Genomic DNA, 16343 nt, shown 5'->3' on the forward strand with positions numbered 1-16343 from the left:
TGGTGTTCGCAGGGCTCAGACTTTACACTGTGGAATTTACTCTTCTCCCGCTATTCTGGCTGTGCCCCGGGAACGCAGAGCACATCCCACTTTCTTGCCTTGCTCTGAGCCAGACAGCTGGGTCCCAACGAGGAACGCTTTCCTGCTTTTGTCTCTCTTTTCTTTAGTGCTTCTCTTTGAATGCTGGTGTCTCTGGGAGCTTGGTGCCTCCAGCCCATGGCAGTGGAGCCGGCTGGTGCCCTGGGGAAGCAGGGAGAGGCGTGGGAGCAGCCTGCGAGGCAGCGACAGGCAGTTTGGCTCTTCTTAATAACGGGAGCCCTTTGACGGGGGTGTTCTGGGAAACACGGTCCTCGCAGAGATGGGACCGTGCCTGAGAACTGCTGGCTCCTGCCAAGGCACTTAACACAAAAGAAAGTGCACGGTGTGTTTGGGACTACAAATCTTTCCCAGCCAAGCAAGTAGATGTTTCGCAGCGGGAAAATGGCCCCTTGGGTGTTTTGGGGGCTTGTGCGCTCACCTTCTGCAGAGGGCCTGTGCGCAGCCTGCAGAAGTCCTTTTTGCTAGCGCTCCCGTGCTGGGAGCTCTCTCAGCCCCGTCTGTCCATGCAGCCCTCATCCCTACCTCAGTTTGCACCTTGCTGAATTGGTTTCCCAAGTCCTTCTGGCCACAAGCGTTAGCTCTTCTTCCACTCCCCTAAGGCTTTTCAGCAAGGAGGGGCCTTGCGAACGCCTGGGCAAGCCAAGTGGCATCGTGACGTGAGTCCCGACAGGAACCACCAGCCGGGGCTGCCGCCTCCCAGCAGCCGCCTTCCCAGCAGGCGTTTGGTGGAACGAGGCTGCGCGAGAGGGAGGCAGGGAACAGCGGGTCCCATCCTGCACGGTTGTGAGCAGCAAGGAGGTGGAATAACTCTTCCAGTCCCTGGGCCACGTGGGTGCGAAACTGCTGTAAGGCACTTCGGACTGAGAGGAGGTGGGGGAAGAGCTCTCTGATGAGAGCTAAGGGGAAAGGGGGGGAAGTGAGAGAGAACTGAATTTAAATGGATTAAGCCTGTCTGTCCAAAGTCCTTTGTTTCCTGCCACCTCCCTGGTGTGACTTTCACAGCTGTATTCTGTGTGGCTGGGGACCTGGTTTTAGGTTCCCTGCCAAGTCAGCGTGGAGCTTTACACCTCCTGGGCGCTTCCCTGAGCAGCTGGAGGAGGGTCCAGGAGCCAAATCCCCAGGGCAGAGAAACCCCTTTGGTTTCTCTTCTCTAACGTCTTTGCTCTCCTCTCTGTAGGTGATGGCCTCATGAATTGGTGTCTCCAGCATCACTGCTCAGTGGGTGACAAACGGGGAGGCATCCCCATCGGGCAAGTCTCTGTTCTCACCCTCTCGCTTTTGGGATTCCCCTTTTCTTTGGCCCCGGCACCTTGGTTTCTCCTGGGCAGCCAAAGCGGGTGTTTGTACAGGTGGTGGTAGGTGCAAACAAGGCTGGGGGTCATGCACAGTGAACCGTCCTTGTAAACACCAGGGATCAGGAGTATTTCTTGAACAGGCCTTGAATGACTCGGTTCTCCTCCTCAGCTGGCAGCCCAAAGCATGGGCATGGGGACGGGACAAGAAGAGGATGTGGAGTTAGGGTAAATTTGGCCTTTGGGCCTGGACTCACAAGTGGAAAGTTAAAGTAATATGTAAAGTAATATGTAAAAATGTCTGTTGGTGAGCAAAATGCTTTGCTTCAAAGCTCTTTTTAGCTTTTTAAAATCTTCTAAATGGAAATGGCTGGAATTGTGCAGGCTGTCCTGGATCCAAACAGTGCACCTTGAAAATGCCAAAGTAAAATGTTTTGATTTTTTCCCAGACTTCAGCTTAACTAGGCCACTGTAACAGTCTCAGTATGAATTTCCAGAAAGTTTTGCTTGAGCCACTACTACTTATTTTGCATTTATTCGGTTTTGCCTTTTAAAAAAACCTCTTCCTTCGCCTTAATTCTGGGTTGAACCCAGCGGCGCAGAGTCTGCCGAGGCTGGGATCTGCCCGGTGTACTGCCCTCGGGAATCCAAGGGGCACAGCTGGAGCAGAGCCCCTGGGCCGAGCGCACGGCTACCTGCGGGGCTGCTGGGCTGGCACCGCTGCCTCCTCCAACCTAGGACCAAGCGAGATGGCGGCAGGACTGTCCTGCCCCTCACCTTGCAGAGGTGCGCTGCATCTGCGTGGGGGTCCGGTCCAGGAGTGGGTCCCTGGGGAGCCGCTAAAGCAGCCACAGCCCCGTCGCGCTGCAGCTCCGTGGTGCCCCAGCAGCTGCGGGGTCCTGCGGCTCTTCCTCCCCCTTCTCCCCCTGCAGCCCTGGTGCAGCTGCAGCCGGCCCTGGGATTCGGCCCCCGGGAAGCAACTCCCTGCCGGGCCGTGGTCTCGGCAGGGCAGGGGCAGGCTGCAGCCCCAGGAGAGGTACGCCACAGTGTTTGTTGTCTGAGCATCTCCTGCCCCCGTGCCAGGAGCCGAGCGCACACAAACAGTGCCGGGCTCCGGTGAGAAGCACTGCCTGCGAGATAAGCCAGGCAAGGAAAACACATCCATCTTCGTGTCTCTTGGCCTGAGATGGAGTTTCATCTGCTGGCATTTTCCTGGCGTAGGCTCAGGGCACACCACAATTCACCTGAGGAGCCAGACACTGGGGAGCCAGCTCCCATTCCTGGCGAGAGGTGTCAGCCCCAACGGGTGCGGACCACGACGGCCGCGAGGAGCTCGTGGTTGAGGCCCTGTTGGTGCACGGGGAAGGGTGCTGACCCCGGGCTGAGCCCCCGCGGCACTCTGGACCCGGCTGCACGTCGCCAACAGTTGTGTTCATCACCTGAGAAAAAGGCCGAGACTCCCTGCCCAGCGTCCCTGTGCCCGGCCGTGCACCCAGCACCCAGCAGAGCCCAGGTTAAGAGCTTCCAGCCGGCAGCCCGGGCAGAGCAGAAATAACTGGTCTTTGGGAGATACAGAGCCAGAGTGCGAGAGCAGAGCCTCAGCTCCAGCCTGCGGCTGCTCAGTGTCTGATAAGGAGGCTGCTAGTGCCGTCTTGCAGCGCTCCTGACCTGCCAGCTCTCCGCAAATGAAACGTCCCGGTGAAACGCCCCCCACCCTTGGCTCCCTCTGATTCCCTCCGAAGCTGAGCCGAGACTGGAATGTCTCCTGGGATGTGATTCCCTCTAGCCTAAGGGGGACTGCGTTAATAAAACCCAGCGTGAGACGGTGGGGGAGGAGGCAGGCAGGGCTGGTGAGATGAGGCTTTTCCGAACAAGTCGTGCGTCTGTTGGAAATGTCCCGTCCTGTCCTCTCTCCCTCCCCCTGTCCCCGAAGCCGAGCTGTGGAATTCAGGGTGTGGGTCGCGGCTTTCCCTCACACGCGCTTCTGCCCAGAGCAGCCAAGCCCCTCACCTCCCTCCCTCTCCCCCTCCTCAGCACCTCCCTGGAACAGGTCCCACTCCCCCAGGCCCTCTTGGCTCAGCCTCGCTGCTGCTGGGACCCTCCTGCCCCTCCGCATTGCTCAGGCATCATCCCAGGCCGTGCTTTTCCCGTGATGAGCGGAATGGGTCCATCCCGGGGATGTGCAGGCCAGCTTGGCAAGCCAGGGCCAGCAGCAGCAAGGAGAGCATGCTCCCCACATCACGGCAGGCACGGGGGCGGCTGTGCTCATGGCGGGGAAGCAGCTGGGCTGGTTGGTGCCGGGCGAGCAGAAAGAGGCATCCACGGGGCACCTGCTCAGCATCAGGGCAGTGCTGCGGGCCCTGACTGAATGAAGCCATGTGAAAGCAGTGAGGATGTGAGCCAGGAGGGAAGAATGACAGGAGAGCAAGTAAACTCAGTCCAGAGGAGATAACCAGGAAGAGAGGAGACGGAGGTGGGTTGGTGTGAGTGCTCTCCTGGATCCCAGCGGGATGCAAAGTGGCTCTCACAGCTGTTAGTTTATGCAGCAGTGATGCAGCGCCCTGCAATTCGGAGCTCATGCTGCCCTAGATGCTGTGGGGAAGGACGTGTCTGTGACCCACACTGCGTTGCTAACAAATGTCACTGCGATAAATTGGCTGCCGGACTGCGGCAGAGCTCAGTTCCCAAGATGTTTTTCCACTTCTCTGGAACAGCAATTGCTGAACGCTGAGACTGCATTATCACAAACTCAGGTAGAAGCCTCCGATCAGGGAAGCACCCGGAGACCAAACGGAAGACTCCGAAGAACAGTCTAAAAGGAGCACTGCAAGAGCTTGCAGACGGCTGGGAATGAATCCAGCACGGCACACACAGTGCCCAGCCTTTGCAGAGAGCTATGGTGTTTGCTCAGGCCACCGACTTGGCAAAGGCCAGGCAAAAAGCATGCACTGTTCCGACGGAGGAACCTGTGGATGGTCTCTGCGTTGAGCTCAGCACTCTGTCCTGGAGGCTGCAGCTGAAAGAAGAGCGTTTCAGCAGAAATCTTGATAAACCAGGGTGCATGACCGGGCTTCCATGCGCATTTGCAGGGGAAGCAAGAGGAAGACGAAGTACTACGGGCTGCTCCTACAGAGGAAAGAAAAGATAGGCTCCAGTATTTAGTTTCCAGCTGAGAAGAGATGTTGGAAGCTGATGGCTGGACAGCCTCAGTAGGGCAGGGAAAGCAATGTGGTGATTAAAACTCATGAGACGCTTTGGAGAGCTGAGACAGAGGACCCCGAATCATAGGTGGCTGTGAACTGTTTGTGTAAAGGCTGCAGCATCGCACAAGACCTCCCCGGCTGCCATACGGGCTATGTCTGCTTGGGAAGGGGGAGAAAGGGGCAGGCAGCTACTGTAATAATCTAGTTCAAAGCAGTAGCTGTTCATGGGCTGGTGCTAACAGCCTCCTAAAAGGTCACGGATGCCTCTGCCTTACAGACCCCATTCTTGCTTCCGTATTCGCTCCCGTGCTGTTTTACTATGGTCGCCGCCGAGCTGTCAGCCCCCTCGCCCCCGCCGGAGCCGTGCTTGGGGAACCACCAAGTGCAGCTCTCCGGAGATGTTTGCTGTGTGTCCGCAACAGAGAGGGGGAAAGCAGAGCAGCCAGGGAGCAGCTGGGCAAGAGGGCAGGGAACCAGCCTCTGGGCAGACGTCCGGGCGAGGAGGAGACACCAAGCCCCAAGCCCATTGACTGGGACAGCGCAGGTACAGCAGGGAGCCTGTAAAGGCGCGAGGTCCCTCCGGGCCCGCTCAGCACTGTTATCTCCTGCCAGGGACGTGAGCCGCCTGCCTGGGGCTCCCTGAACCCGCCTGGCAGAGCCCGGCAGGCGAGAGGCAGCGAAGGGCACTGCCTCGTTGCTCCTCCAGACACGCACCAAACCAACCTGCGCTGGCTTTTCAGCTGCACTGCTCATGGGAGGCCGTCAAGAAAACAAAACAAAATCTCCGGGCTCAGGTTTGCCATCTTGTCCTGTATTTAGCAGGTGAATTCACAGAGCTTGCAGTAATTGTTGTCCTCGTGATCTGAGGATACACTTCCTTTCCTGACACAATCCTTTCGTTTGCTTTGTGAAATTTATTGAAAACTACATTGTTTTTCTGCTGAAACTTCACAGCTGTTGAGATTGCCCTCAGGGCAAACCACATCCAAGAAATGGCATGTAGATCCCGGGAGCACAAGACTTGAAAGCTGAAACAGCACTCTGTAGTGCTCCCTTCCCTTCCCTTCCCTTCCCTTCCCTTCCCTTCCCTTCCCTTCCCTTCCCTTCCCTTCCCTTCCCTTCCCTTCCCTTCCCTTCCCTTCCCTTCCCTTCCCTTCCCTTCCCTTCCCAGCTCCCCCAGTTAGATGCCACATTTTTTGTCCCCCCCTTTTCCCATCTCTGTCCCTTGCAGCACAGTCACTTCATTCCACAGCATTGTATTTTGGCTAAAAGGAGACGTGGTGGCGATGCCACTGCCTATCTATTGCCCACCTCTGAGGCTGCTGCTCTGTTACCCTTCGGGGAACGCGGTGAGGCAGGACTGCGGGAAACCTGCTCCTTTGCCCATGAAAAATCTGTGAATTCCCTTTAGTGGTAGCAACTCGCTTGATTTTTTTTTAACCATTATTTGTCAGTTGCAACTCCTGCTTGCAAAAAACTTTATAGGATAAAAAAGCAGTGCTTGCACACTTACATCTGACCTGAAAGCTCCGTATGGACCTGGGAGACTGAAGTCAGCCACTCGGCACAAGCAAAATTAGGACTGGCCAGAGCTCAAAGATGAAAATAAAGGCAGGACACGAGAAACCCACGGACTGCAATGCGTTCAGTCATAAATGATTCATGGGGTAATTTTGAGTAGCAAACACATTGGTAAGAACTGGAGGTTTTGTTTCTTTTGGGGGGGGGGGGGATTGTCCACAAACAAAAATATTGGCTAATTCATCAGACGCTTTCTTCTGCTTTGAATAGTTTGCCCAGATCCTGGAGCAACCATCCCATGCAATTTGCTGTTAACCTAAATAACTTAAATTCAGGTACACCCAGAGCACTGCCCAGATCTGCCCCTGCATGCAATAATTAGGGTTCTCCGAGTGCAGACCTGCAGCTCGGGAGGCAGCAGGCTCCATCACATCTCCCGATGGCTACCTGCTGGCAGTGGCCCGTGGCAGGGACGGGGCAGGGATGCACCGCAGCGTGGCAGGGCTGCGTGCAGACGGCTTCTGTGGAAACGTGCCACTCGTGGGTGGCACCGTTCCTGCAAGCAAACGCTCTGTGAAACTGCAGCCTGGCAAAGACAGACCCGCTCTCGGTTGCCCGACGGAGGGGCAGGGACTCGTAGGAGACCCCGGAGGCCGGGTACTGCATTCCTTACCTGTGAAATAACCCCTTGCAATCCCAACGCTTGGGGAATTCCTAGATCTCTTTGTAGCCACATTTTGGCTGTGACAGCGTGAGGATTTAAGCGAGGGAAGCTCTGGAGGGGTAGGTTATTATCTGCTGTTAGAGCAATGGGGAGAAAGCGCTTGGAAAAAACAGACCTGCTTTTCACAAACTTTGTCTTACCTGACCCTGCTGCTAACAGGAGGGAACGTACAGGCTGGCCGGTGCGCCGAGTTATTCAGAAATGACTGTTTTTGAGCAAATCTTTCCAGAACTACTCAGGAATTAGCTACTGTCTTTCAGATTTATATGTCCCTTAATCCAGAATTAACGTTCAAGTGTAGGCAAGCCCTAATGCTTGAACTATGTAAGGAGGGATCTTCTGGAGCAGGGGAAGCGAGAGAGGCAGAAACAAAGCTACTTGATTGAATCGAAGATCAAATTTAGGCGGAAAAATAGGGGAATTAGGAAGCTTGGCCAGGGAAGCAGTGACAACTGGTGTGGGGATATTTAGACACAAAGGGGGCCCTGCTGCACAAGTGCCCCGAGGGGAGGACGGCAGGGCTCTGCCCAGGGAGACCTAAGGCAGCACTTCCAGCTCCGTGCGAGGTCTCTCCAGCTGGGAGCAGAGGGCTTGGAGTGGGCGGCGTGTGTGCGGGTGGAGTTGTGTACACTCAGCCTTCTCAGACAGCCACAATAAATTATCTCATTAGTAAACCCAGGGTAGCTGTGCTCCTCAGCACATACCCGGCCTCCCACAGCACAGAAAAACTTTGCGTCTAATTACCCAAATCAAAGGGTCCTCCAGACGCAGCTTAAGGGGACGCGCTCAGCTTGAAACCCAGGCTCCTTCAGCAAGCTGTTCTGCGCGTAGTGGAACTAATGAACCTCGACTTCCTACGGCTGGAGGTCTGGCATTCCCCACAGCCCCCGCAAATCCGTCCTCTCCTACCCCCGGCACATGCCCAGCTTCTTCCTACGGCCAGGGACGACCGGGGAGGGAAAGGAGCCCCGGGCGCACAGCCCCAGCCCTATGTGCTGATGGGCTCGACCCGTGCTGATGGGCTCGACCCGTGCTCACGTGCTGACGCAGAGAGCGGAGCTCCCACCCCGGGGGTTTCCTCGCAGTGAGGGGCTCCCTGGGCTCACCCTTTTCTTCCCTCCTGCCTTTTTTTCTGATGGCTTTAAGCCCTCTGTTTCCCTACAAGTGCTCGTGGCTCAGTGGGACGGGGCTGCACGGGGAAGGGAACCCCGCTCCCCAGGACACACAGCTGGGAAAAGGAAAAAATGCAGGTGCTGCTGATGCAGGGGCTTTTCAGTTGCATTTTTCTGTTTTTTTCTGGCCCCCTCTCCTCTTTAGTAGTGGGCAAAAGACAGGCAAATGCCGAATGTAAAATGCTGCTGCTCCAGCTGTAAGCAGAACTGCACAGCACAGCTCCCGGGCCAGGCAAGCTCCCCGGTGCTGCGGGAGGAAGGATTTGGGGGTGTCACCCCTCAGAAGAGGGGACCAAAGTCATGTTTGTTTGAGGCACAATCTTTCCTCGGGAGCGCAGGAGCTGCAGCTCTCCCCCTGCCCGCCCAGCTCCCGCGCCGAGGGGGCGGCTTGCTTTACAAACACTTTTCTCTTCCCTTCATGCTGGAAATTTGATTCTACAAAAACACTTACACGGCAGCTAATTGCCAACCCTGCAGTGACTTAGCTCTCCGATTCCTGCCAGTCAATGAACCAGCCCACAGAGCTGGTTTTCATAACTTGCTGAACGTACGAACACAGCTCTGGAGACGTAACATAGCTGTGATTTTTTTTTTTTGTCCTGGACAACTTCTGGATCCTTCTTAATTTTGGAAATTTCTTTCACTCCACAGGGCATAAGGAACATCCAAAGACGCAGCAGGCAGCCAGGCCCATCCCAGGGAGGCATCAAGCAGACACGGACCCACAGGGGCCCCGGAGAGCACCTGGGGTGCCAGGGAAGAGATGATTGTCAAGAAATTGGTTTGAAGGTAAAACTGGCGTCGTCCAGCCTGTCTGTTTGTGATTTGAGGGCTCATCATCATCATCTCTCCATGGATTCTTACTTCCCAACAATGTCCACGCCTTGCAAAGGTTTCCTTGATCTGCTGGTTTGTATCCAGAGGGCTGCTGCAAGAATTGTTGTGGTGGCCGATGGCTTAGACCACATCATTCCTCCCCACGCTCCTCCCCGGCACCCTCTCTTCTCTGCCCCAGTTGCGGACGGTTCATCTTCCCCCTCCCAGCCCTTCATTATCACCCTCTCCTGCACCCATCATCTCCCATGCACAGAGGCCCATTCCCTTGTCCATTTCCAACAAGCCCCTTCATGCTCCCTCCTGCTCTGCTCCACACCTGGGAGAAGGAGCCTCTGAGCATCTGCAAAGCCACCACACGCCCTCCTTGAAGGACTTCTGTCACGACATCTGTGGGCACCTCCCCAGCAGAGCTGCTGCGCTCTGCTCGTCGCCTGCTCCCTGCCGCTGCCGGCTCTGCCTGCACCCAGCTGTTGTTTCTTCGCTCCTGCCTGGACTGCGGAGCTTTGTCCTTCGTCGTAGGCTCTGGGGCTCTGGAGCACTCCGTGAAATGTGGTCGTCACCCAGTGGCAGGGGCCCAAAACCGAGCTAAGCCATGTTTGGGCCAGTGACTCCAGAGACAGCACATTGCATCGCCTGCAGGTGCGGAGTTTGGGCCCAGCCAGGTACCAGCTCCCCCCGGCAGTGTGTTTGTTGTCCCAGCTGGACGGCGGCACAGTGGGACAAACTGAAATGCAAAGTCAAGCCCGATTCTGGAGCGGGTGGGGCTGCGGCCGGCGTCGCCTCCGGAGGCAGAAGCCATCCCATGCGTATGAACCCCTCCTCCTCCGCTGCCCCCCGTTATCGGGGGCCGCTAAACACCGGCGGGGGCCCGGGCCTGGGCCTGCGGGGCCGGGCGGGTCAGAGCCCGGCCCTGCCCCGGCGCCCGCTCCGCGCCTCCCTGCCTGGAGCAGCCGCCGCGCTGCCGGCCCGGCCCGGCGGGCCCTTCCTCGCCGCTCGGGCGGGTACCAGCCCCGGGCCCTCTGCTGCCGTCGGGCGGGTACCAGCCCCGGGCCCTCTGCTGCCGTCGGGCGGGTACCAGCCCCGGGCCCTTCCTCGCCGCTCGGGCGGGTACCAGCCCCGGGCCCTCTGCTGCCGTCGGGCGGGGGCCGGGCCGGGCCCCGCCGGGTGCGGGCGCCCTGGCGGAGGCACCGCGGGGGGAAGCCGGGCGCCCAGCGCGGCCCCGCGGCGGCGGCCCGGGGCTGCAGGCGGGCGGGCTGCCGCGCTCCCCGCCGCCGCGCTGCCGGCTCAGGCAAACGGCGCTTCCGCGCCCGCCTGGAGCACGGGGACCCCCGCGGCTGTTGCCTGCCTGCGGGTCTCGGCCCTGCCTCTTCGGGACCGGGACGGGGATCGGGCCCGGGATCGGGACGGGGATCGGGATCGGGATCGGGATCGGGATCGGGATCGGGACCGGGACCGGGACGGGGATCGGGATCGGGATCGGGACCGGGACCGCGACCGGGAGCGGGCGCGGGAGCGGGACCGGGCCGGGATCGGGATCGGGATCGGGATCGGGATCGGGACCCGGCCGGGGATCGGGCCCGGGCCGGGCCCCGCGGGGCGGGCGCGCCCCCTGGCGGCGCAGGGCGGGGCCGGGCCGGGGCAGCGACGCCGCGGAGGGGCGGGGCGGCTCCGGCCGCTGCGTCCGAGCACGCGCGCGACGTCACGTGGCGGCGGCGGCGCCTCTTAAGGCGGCGCGCGGGGCGGGGGCGGGAGAGCGGCGAGGCGATGGCGCGCGGCGGCAGGAGCGTGGGGCGGCGCGCGGCGGCCCCGGCCCCGGCCCCGGCCCCCACCAGGTACCGGGGGCGGCGGGACCGGGCCGGGCCGGGCCGGGCCTCTCTGTGCCCGCCCCCCCTCTGACTCGCTCCTCTCCGCAGCCCAGCCCCAGCGGCCCCGGTGCCGGCGGCGCAGCCGGCGCAGCCCGGGCTGATGGCGCAGATGGCGAGCACGGCGGCGGGCGTGGCCGTGGGCTCCGCCGTGGGACACGTCGTGGGCAGCGCCCTCACCGGCGCCTTCAGCGGCGGCTCCTCCGAACCGGCCAAGGCGGCGGCTCCCGCCCAGGTGCGAGCGGGGCCGGGCCGGCGGCCTTGTCCCGGCCTTGCGCGGCGGGGCCGGGCGGGGCGGCGGGGGCCGGGGAGCGGGGGCCGCCGTTGGGAACCCGAGCGGCGAAGGGCCGGCGCGGGAGCAGCCTCCGGCGGCCGGGCCGCTCTGCCGAGAGGCGGTGAGCGGCTGCTGTGGGCCGAGGGGGCACCGCTGCCCCGGGCCTCCTCCCCTAACCGGGTCCTTGCCCGCAGGAGCCCCGGCAGCAGCCCCTGTACCAGCAGTCGCCCTACGGACCCTGCCACTATGAGATGAAGCAGTTCCTGGAATGCGCTACCAACCAGAGCGACCTGACCTTGTGCGAGGGCTTCAACGAGGCTCTGAAGCAGTGCAAGCACAGCAGTGGTGGGTCTGCGCCCTGTCCCCGCAGCGGGGCTGGGCAGTGAGGGAGCTGCTGCCTGGAGAATACCCAAGAGGGTTCAAAGGTTGCAGAAGCAACTGCTGAGGTTACAGTGCCCTTCAGGGCTTTAAATAGGGAGCAGTTCTGCCTTTCCTGCGTCCTGGAATGCAGAAGGGAGCTGGCAAGGGCAGGAGAAATGATCCTGCCTCTGTGAAGGTGAGGAGGCTGTAGGTGCCCTCTTAGAGGTTCCTCTCTTGCCGCTGTGGGAAGCCTGCTGCTTTCCCTGCTTGATTCCCTAATGCCTGCTGTGCCTCTTAAAAGCAGATGGCAGTAGTTGTGTCTTGACCTGGTCACCTTAGGTAAGAGAGCTTTTATTAACTCCAGCTGCTGGAACATGGACCTAATGCTGAACTCATGCTTTCTCCCCTGTAGGTGTTTCTTCTCTCCTGTGAAGAATCTGCCCCCTTGGAGGGAAGAAGAGCCTGGTGTAGAGCCTTGCTGCCCGCAGGGAGCGGAAGGACGGACAGGGGATGAGCTGGAGGGAACAGACTGACCAGACAGGAATCTTTTAGTGGTAATTCACTTCTGGCCTAGTAGGGAAGGAAAGGAACGGTTGGACCTGTGGGACTTTGGAATTCAGATAGTGCTGTATTTACTACAGAGAAATAAAGGAGTTTGTTTGGACCTATCACTTGTCCATGTGCTTTATTTAATTCTCAAGGTAAAATTAAGCTGCTGGAATGTTGACAGTGTCAGCCACTTAAAGGACAAGGCACAAGCATATATTTCCTGCAAACAGGAGGTGCAGCCTGGCAAGGACTGTGCCTGCATGACTTGGCAAAAGTCGATGCACAACTGCGCTGAGGCTGGGTTGGCTGCACTCCAGGCAGAGGAGGGGCTGGAGAGAGGTAATCTGAGATGTGTCCTCCAGTATTTTCAGTAACAAATTATTTTTCCATACCCTCTTCCTGAAGAGCTGTTCTGACCCTGGAGCTAAGAAGATATGCCCTGTCTGGCTGTGTGACTCGGATGCAGTCGGCTGATCTTACTTAACAGCCTTAGTGGGTTATGCAATGTTCTCAAGGTCACCAGCACCAGGTGAAGTTCAAAGCTGCTTTCCTCTTACAGTCACTATAGCAGAACCATCTCATCAGTGCTGCCTGCAGGAGACCCTGCTCCTCATGTTGGTGTGAAAGAGAATTCTGAGGCTTCAGCTGGAGTTTTAGGGGCACAGCAGCAAAACCATGACACTTTTCAGATGCTTAACTGATGAATTTTCATGGCAGAATTAATCTGCTAATCTGCTGACTTCTGGCTGTTGAATATTTGGCAAGTTCTCAGCCCCTTGCCTGGATCTGTGAGGAAATCCAGGTCTAGATGGTAAAAGCTGGCAGCAGGTACTGGAAGCCAGTGTTGAAAGTCCTGCCCCTTCTAAATGTCAGGACCTAAATTCTTGATGGTAGATAATGTCCTGAGCTGTGCCTGGCCTTATCTGGGTGCCTTGTGCTCTCCTGAGAGACAGCCAAGGGAAAAAGTAGATGCCAGAGACTCAAAGCCCAAGTGCTCTGTGTGCTGAGCTGCCCCAGTGTGAGCAGGGAGGAACCACTGTAATTAAGATGCTTTAACTAACTCCCTTTAAGAAATAAATACTAGACTGGTGCTGGTGTGTGCTGGTCTGGGTGCAGAAGCTGCTGAGAACCATCAGGAGCACCTGCAGCAGATGTGTGCTGTCTCCTGGCCCATCTTGGCCAAGTGCTAGCAATGCTGCTTCTGGAGTTGTGGAGACTCTGGATGTCTCCTGAACAGCTTTTCCTGCTGACTGCAGTGGACGGTCTCTAGAAGGCTACTGCCAGCGTGGTGATGGTGTTGAAGGCAAACTCACCCAGTGGTGCAGGTGCATGTTCCTCTGGTGGCCGGTGCAGGTGGGTTGAAAGGAGGTGCAGTTTCTTGTCACTCGGCAGTGCAGGCTGTGCCATGAGAACACGAGTGGCCCCTTGAAGCAGGAGGCTGCTGCTTGTGCCTGGCTGTGGTGCTGCACTTGCATGGTTTGTTGGGGTGCAGCTTTGGATGTGGTAGTGTGAACCTCCGAGAGGAGCAGGGGGACCCCAGGAAGAGGAGCTAAGAAGCAGAGGATTCTTGCTGAGCTGGTACGGCATGGTGGTTGAGCCCTGGCAGTGGCTGCGCTGCATTCGTGACCAGTAATGGGTCTGTTCCTCATCTAGGGGTGCCCTTGAACTCTGAGCTCTTCTTGCTCTGCGAGGTGGGCCTGGGCCTGGCTGGGGTGCTGGTGAGGGGCTGAGCCCTCCTCTGCAGGGAGCCCCTCCTCCACTGGTCTCTCATCTGGGCGTTTGCCGAGAGCTGCTGCAGCCGATCTGTGGAGCGATCCCCTCCAGAGTTGAGTGTTTTCCTCCTGTGTTGGTCAGTTGCCCCTTGGTGCATTGAGGGAGGCTATGCCACCCTGTGAGACCACAGCCTGGGAGAGGGACTTCTGGGTCTCCTGATCGTCCCTGTTGTCCTTCCCTCCCTGTTTGTTCCAAGGAAGTGTTCCCTCTTTGCTTTGGAGCCCTCCAAGCTGGGGCGACTTGTGTCTGGGGTGGGAGGGCAGCAGGTGCCTGCTGTCACGCTAACTAGGAGGGGTTCTGCAAACCAGCACTGGTTTCTGCTTGTCCCTTCTCTTGCTGCCTGAATTCACTCGTTACCTATGACCACAACCAGTCCTGAAGCTCAGTGTCGTGCGGGGGCATAGTGGAATGCAGGGGACAGTCCCGTGGATGGTGTACAAAGGCTGTGGCGGGGAGAGGAGTTATGCCTGTGCCCCCGGCTCCTCTGTGGAGGTGAGGTGGGTGCCTGGCTCTTACCTGCTAGGTCAGGGTGGTGTTTCCCCAGGTTCTCTAGCAAGGATTCATAGCAGGTGGCTTCAGAGTTTTCTCCTCCTGCCAGCAGAATGGGAGAAATGGATTAATTGCTCTCCTGGCTGAAAACTGAAGTCAAGACTTGTAAGTGGGGCAGGTGGTTCTGCCCAGGAAAGGTTCCTCCTCGCCCAGAGCAGCCACCTCGGACAAACACAAGGTTCAGCTCTAGCTCTTCATCTGAGCTGGCTTCTGCCTCCTCAGAGCTACTGTGCCACGTCCAAGTGACTGCTGAATAGAGCCCCTCTCCAAAGCTGCGTCTTTGTTTCTAGGAGGTGACAGGGTTTTCCTGGTGTGTGGGACAGTTACTTGAAATGGTGTGACACCACCCCCCAGAGCAGACCCTTCTTGGTGCAGAGGCTGAACTGTGCTGTCTTGCCGAGGAACTTACGGATGATTCTGATGAGGATGTAGCGCTCCCTTTCCCGTAGGTATTTACTGGCGAATTCAGATGCAGGGTTTTCCACTTTGCTCAGGTTCATCAGGGTGCCAGTTTCATCCAGAAGATCGATGCAGTCTGGAGGGAGAGAGATATGGTGAAGAAAGTCCAATGTGTCCCTGTGTGGCCAGCGTGAGGCTGTGGGGGTTTAGAGGTATTTTCCCTGGCAAGTTACACTTTGAAGAGAATCTCTTGAGGTCTAGAGGGGAGGAAGTTTGCTCCCCGTTTCCCTGTGTTTTGGGATGATCTGGGATTCCCATGCGACCTGTTTGTTACCCTCTGCCGCTTCCCCACGGGTGAGCGCCGGTCCCTCTGGTGACCGCTGCTCTGGAGCGCTCATACCTTCAGGCCTGCACTGGCACTTGCTCTTCATGTGAGCCGTGAGGATCAGGACGCGGCACTGCAGGTTTACCATCTCTCGGCAGTTGGCTGCAGACAGGGAATGAGACCCGAGATATGAGTGTGGTCACCCTGAATCCAGGGGCCCCATGGACACAGCGGGTGGCTGAGAAGTGCCCGCTGTTGTGGCCAGCAAAGGTAGGATCCCTGTGTGGCCATCAGCAGGGCTTTGAGCTGCCCTATTACAGCCATGTATACTGGTGTTTGGTGCGGGGAATGCTCCAGGGTAGGAGCAGGGATGAACATTTTGATTTGGGGAAAATGGTTCTGATTCATGAAGTGTGCCTGTCCTTCAGCTTTGTTTCATTAAACATAAGTAGGAAAAAGCAGTGAGCCCTGGCTGGTCCCCTTCCACAAACTTGTCCCAGTCACAAGGGGAAAGAGCTGGAGGTTGTGGCTGAGTCACCAGGGGACACTTTGGCCGTGAACTCTTGCCAAGTTTGTCACGATTGAGAAATCCCCAGGGGTGACACACATCAACAGTCAGAGCTGAGGATCCAATGCAAATAGCAGAGGGAGCAAAGGCATAGGACCATGTGTGTCTGGCGGCTTCGGCCGCAAGTGCCTGGGGTCAGGCAAAGGCTCTGGGCCAACTGAGCAAGGCCAGGACAGGATCTGCTTGTTCCCTCCCACCAGCGCAGATAGCTGCTCTCCGAAGCCGAGGGCCAGGATTTGAGCCAGGGAACCCTTCCTGCGCAGCCGGGAGCAGAGGAGCTCTGCTGGCAGCTGTCACTGCTGCCCCATGGCTCTTCTGGTTGTGCCTAGATAAGCAGAGCTCCCTCCAGTGATTCCCCAGAGCTGCAAGGCTGGGAACTCGTCCTTGCCTCCGGCCTCCCTCCCTGCAATTGACTTAGCTCTGCCGGGATGGTTTTCCTCCATGATTCATTGTGTAGGGGTTAAAGATCTCCCTTTTTTTTTTTTTTTTTTTTTAAATGGATGAGGCCAAGGATGCTGATGTGCCCTGGCAGAGCTCTCCTGCCCTGTTCCCCGACCACTGGGCATTGCTGGGCATTAAGGTGCCACGTCCCTCCCTGCCCCTCATGGGGCCACCACCTGGTGGTGGTGAAGATGGTCCGGGTGACCAGCCGCCCCCCAGGGCTGAAGCAAAGCCGGTGCTTTCCCCGTGTACCTCCATATCTCACTGTGATGAACATGGCGCTTATCGTGCCTCTTCCCAGAGCCGCTCTCCTCCGGGGGGGGCCCAGGCCTGCGATGTGGGGGCTGCTTCTTGTGCCAGGTGCCGTCCTGCAGGCAGTGGGGATGACAAAATGT

The 16343-nt window shown here is 58.2% G+C and overlaps 2 protein-coding genes across 2 annotated transcripts; one reads left to right on the top strand and one right to left on the bottom strand.

The window, feature by feature from the left end:
* Window positions 1-10587: 10587 nt before the first annotated feature.
* Window positions 10588-12012, top strand: CHCHD10 (coiled-coil-helix-coiled-coil-helix domain containing 10). Its single transcript, XM_082324846.1, has 4 exons — window positions 10588-10680; window positions 10762-10945; window positions 11179-11329; window positions 11757-12012. The coding sequence occupies exons 1-4, from the start codon at window positions 10613-10615 to the stop codon at window positions 11774-11776; spliced, it is 423 nt and encodes a 140-aa protein (XP_082180972.1). The 5' UTR covers window positions 10588-10612; the 3' UTR covers window positions 11777-12012.
* A 1526-nt stretch (window positions 12013-13538) lies between these two features.
* Window positions 13539-16225, bottom strand: LOC309596526 (uncharacterized protein C22orf15; the record flags this gene model as incomplete). The annotated part of the gene is made up of 5 exons (XM_082324827.1): window positions 13539-13696; window positions 14105-14257; window positions 14625-14750; window positions 15015-15101; window positions 16201-16225. The coding sequence occupies 5 exons, from the start codon at window positions 16223-16225 to the stop codon at window positions 13539-13541; spliced, it is 549 nt and encodes a 182-aa protein (XP_082180953.1).
* Between the last annotated feature and the right edge of the window lie 118 nt (window positions 16226-16343).

The sequence above is a fragment of the Platalea leucorodia genome, assembly GCF_965183815.1.
Source record: "Platalea leucorodia genome assembly, chromosome: 12".
Lineage (NCBI taxonomy): Eukaryota > Metazoa > Chordata > Aves > Pelecaniformes > Threskiornithidae > Platalea > Platalea leucorodia.

Excerpts from the sequence above, each read along its gene's own strand:
- CHCHD10 (XM_082324846.1), top strand. The coding sequence starts at position 10,613 with ATGGCGCGCGGCGGCAGGAGCGTGGGGCGGCGCGCGGCGGCCCCGGCC. Across the intron at positions 10,946-11,178 it reads AGGCGGCGGCTCCCGCCCAG|GAGCCCCGGCAGCAGCCCCT; the intron begins GTGCGAGCGGGG and ends CCTTGCCCGCAG. Across the intron at positions 11,330-11,756 it reads GCAGTGCAAGCACAGCAGTG|GTGTTTCTTCTCTCCTGTGA; the intron begins GTGGGTCTGCGC and ends TCTCCCCTGTAG.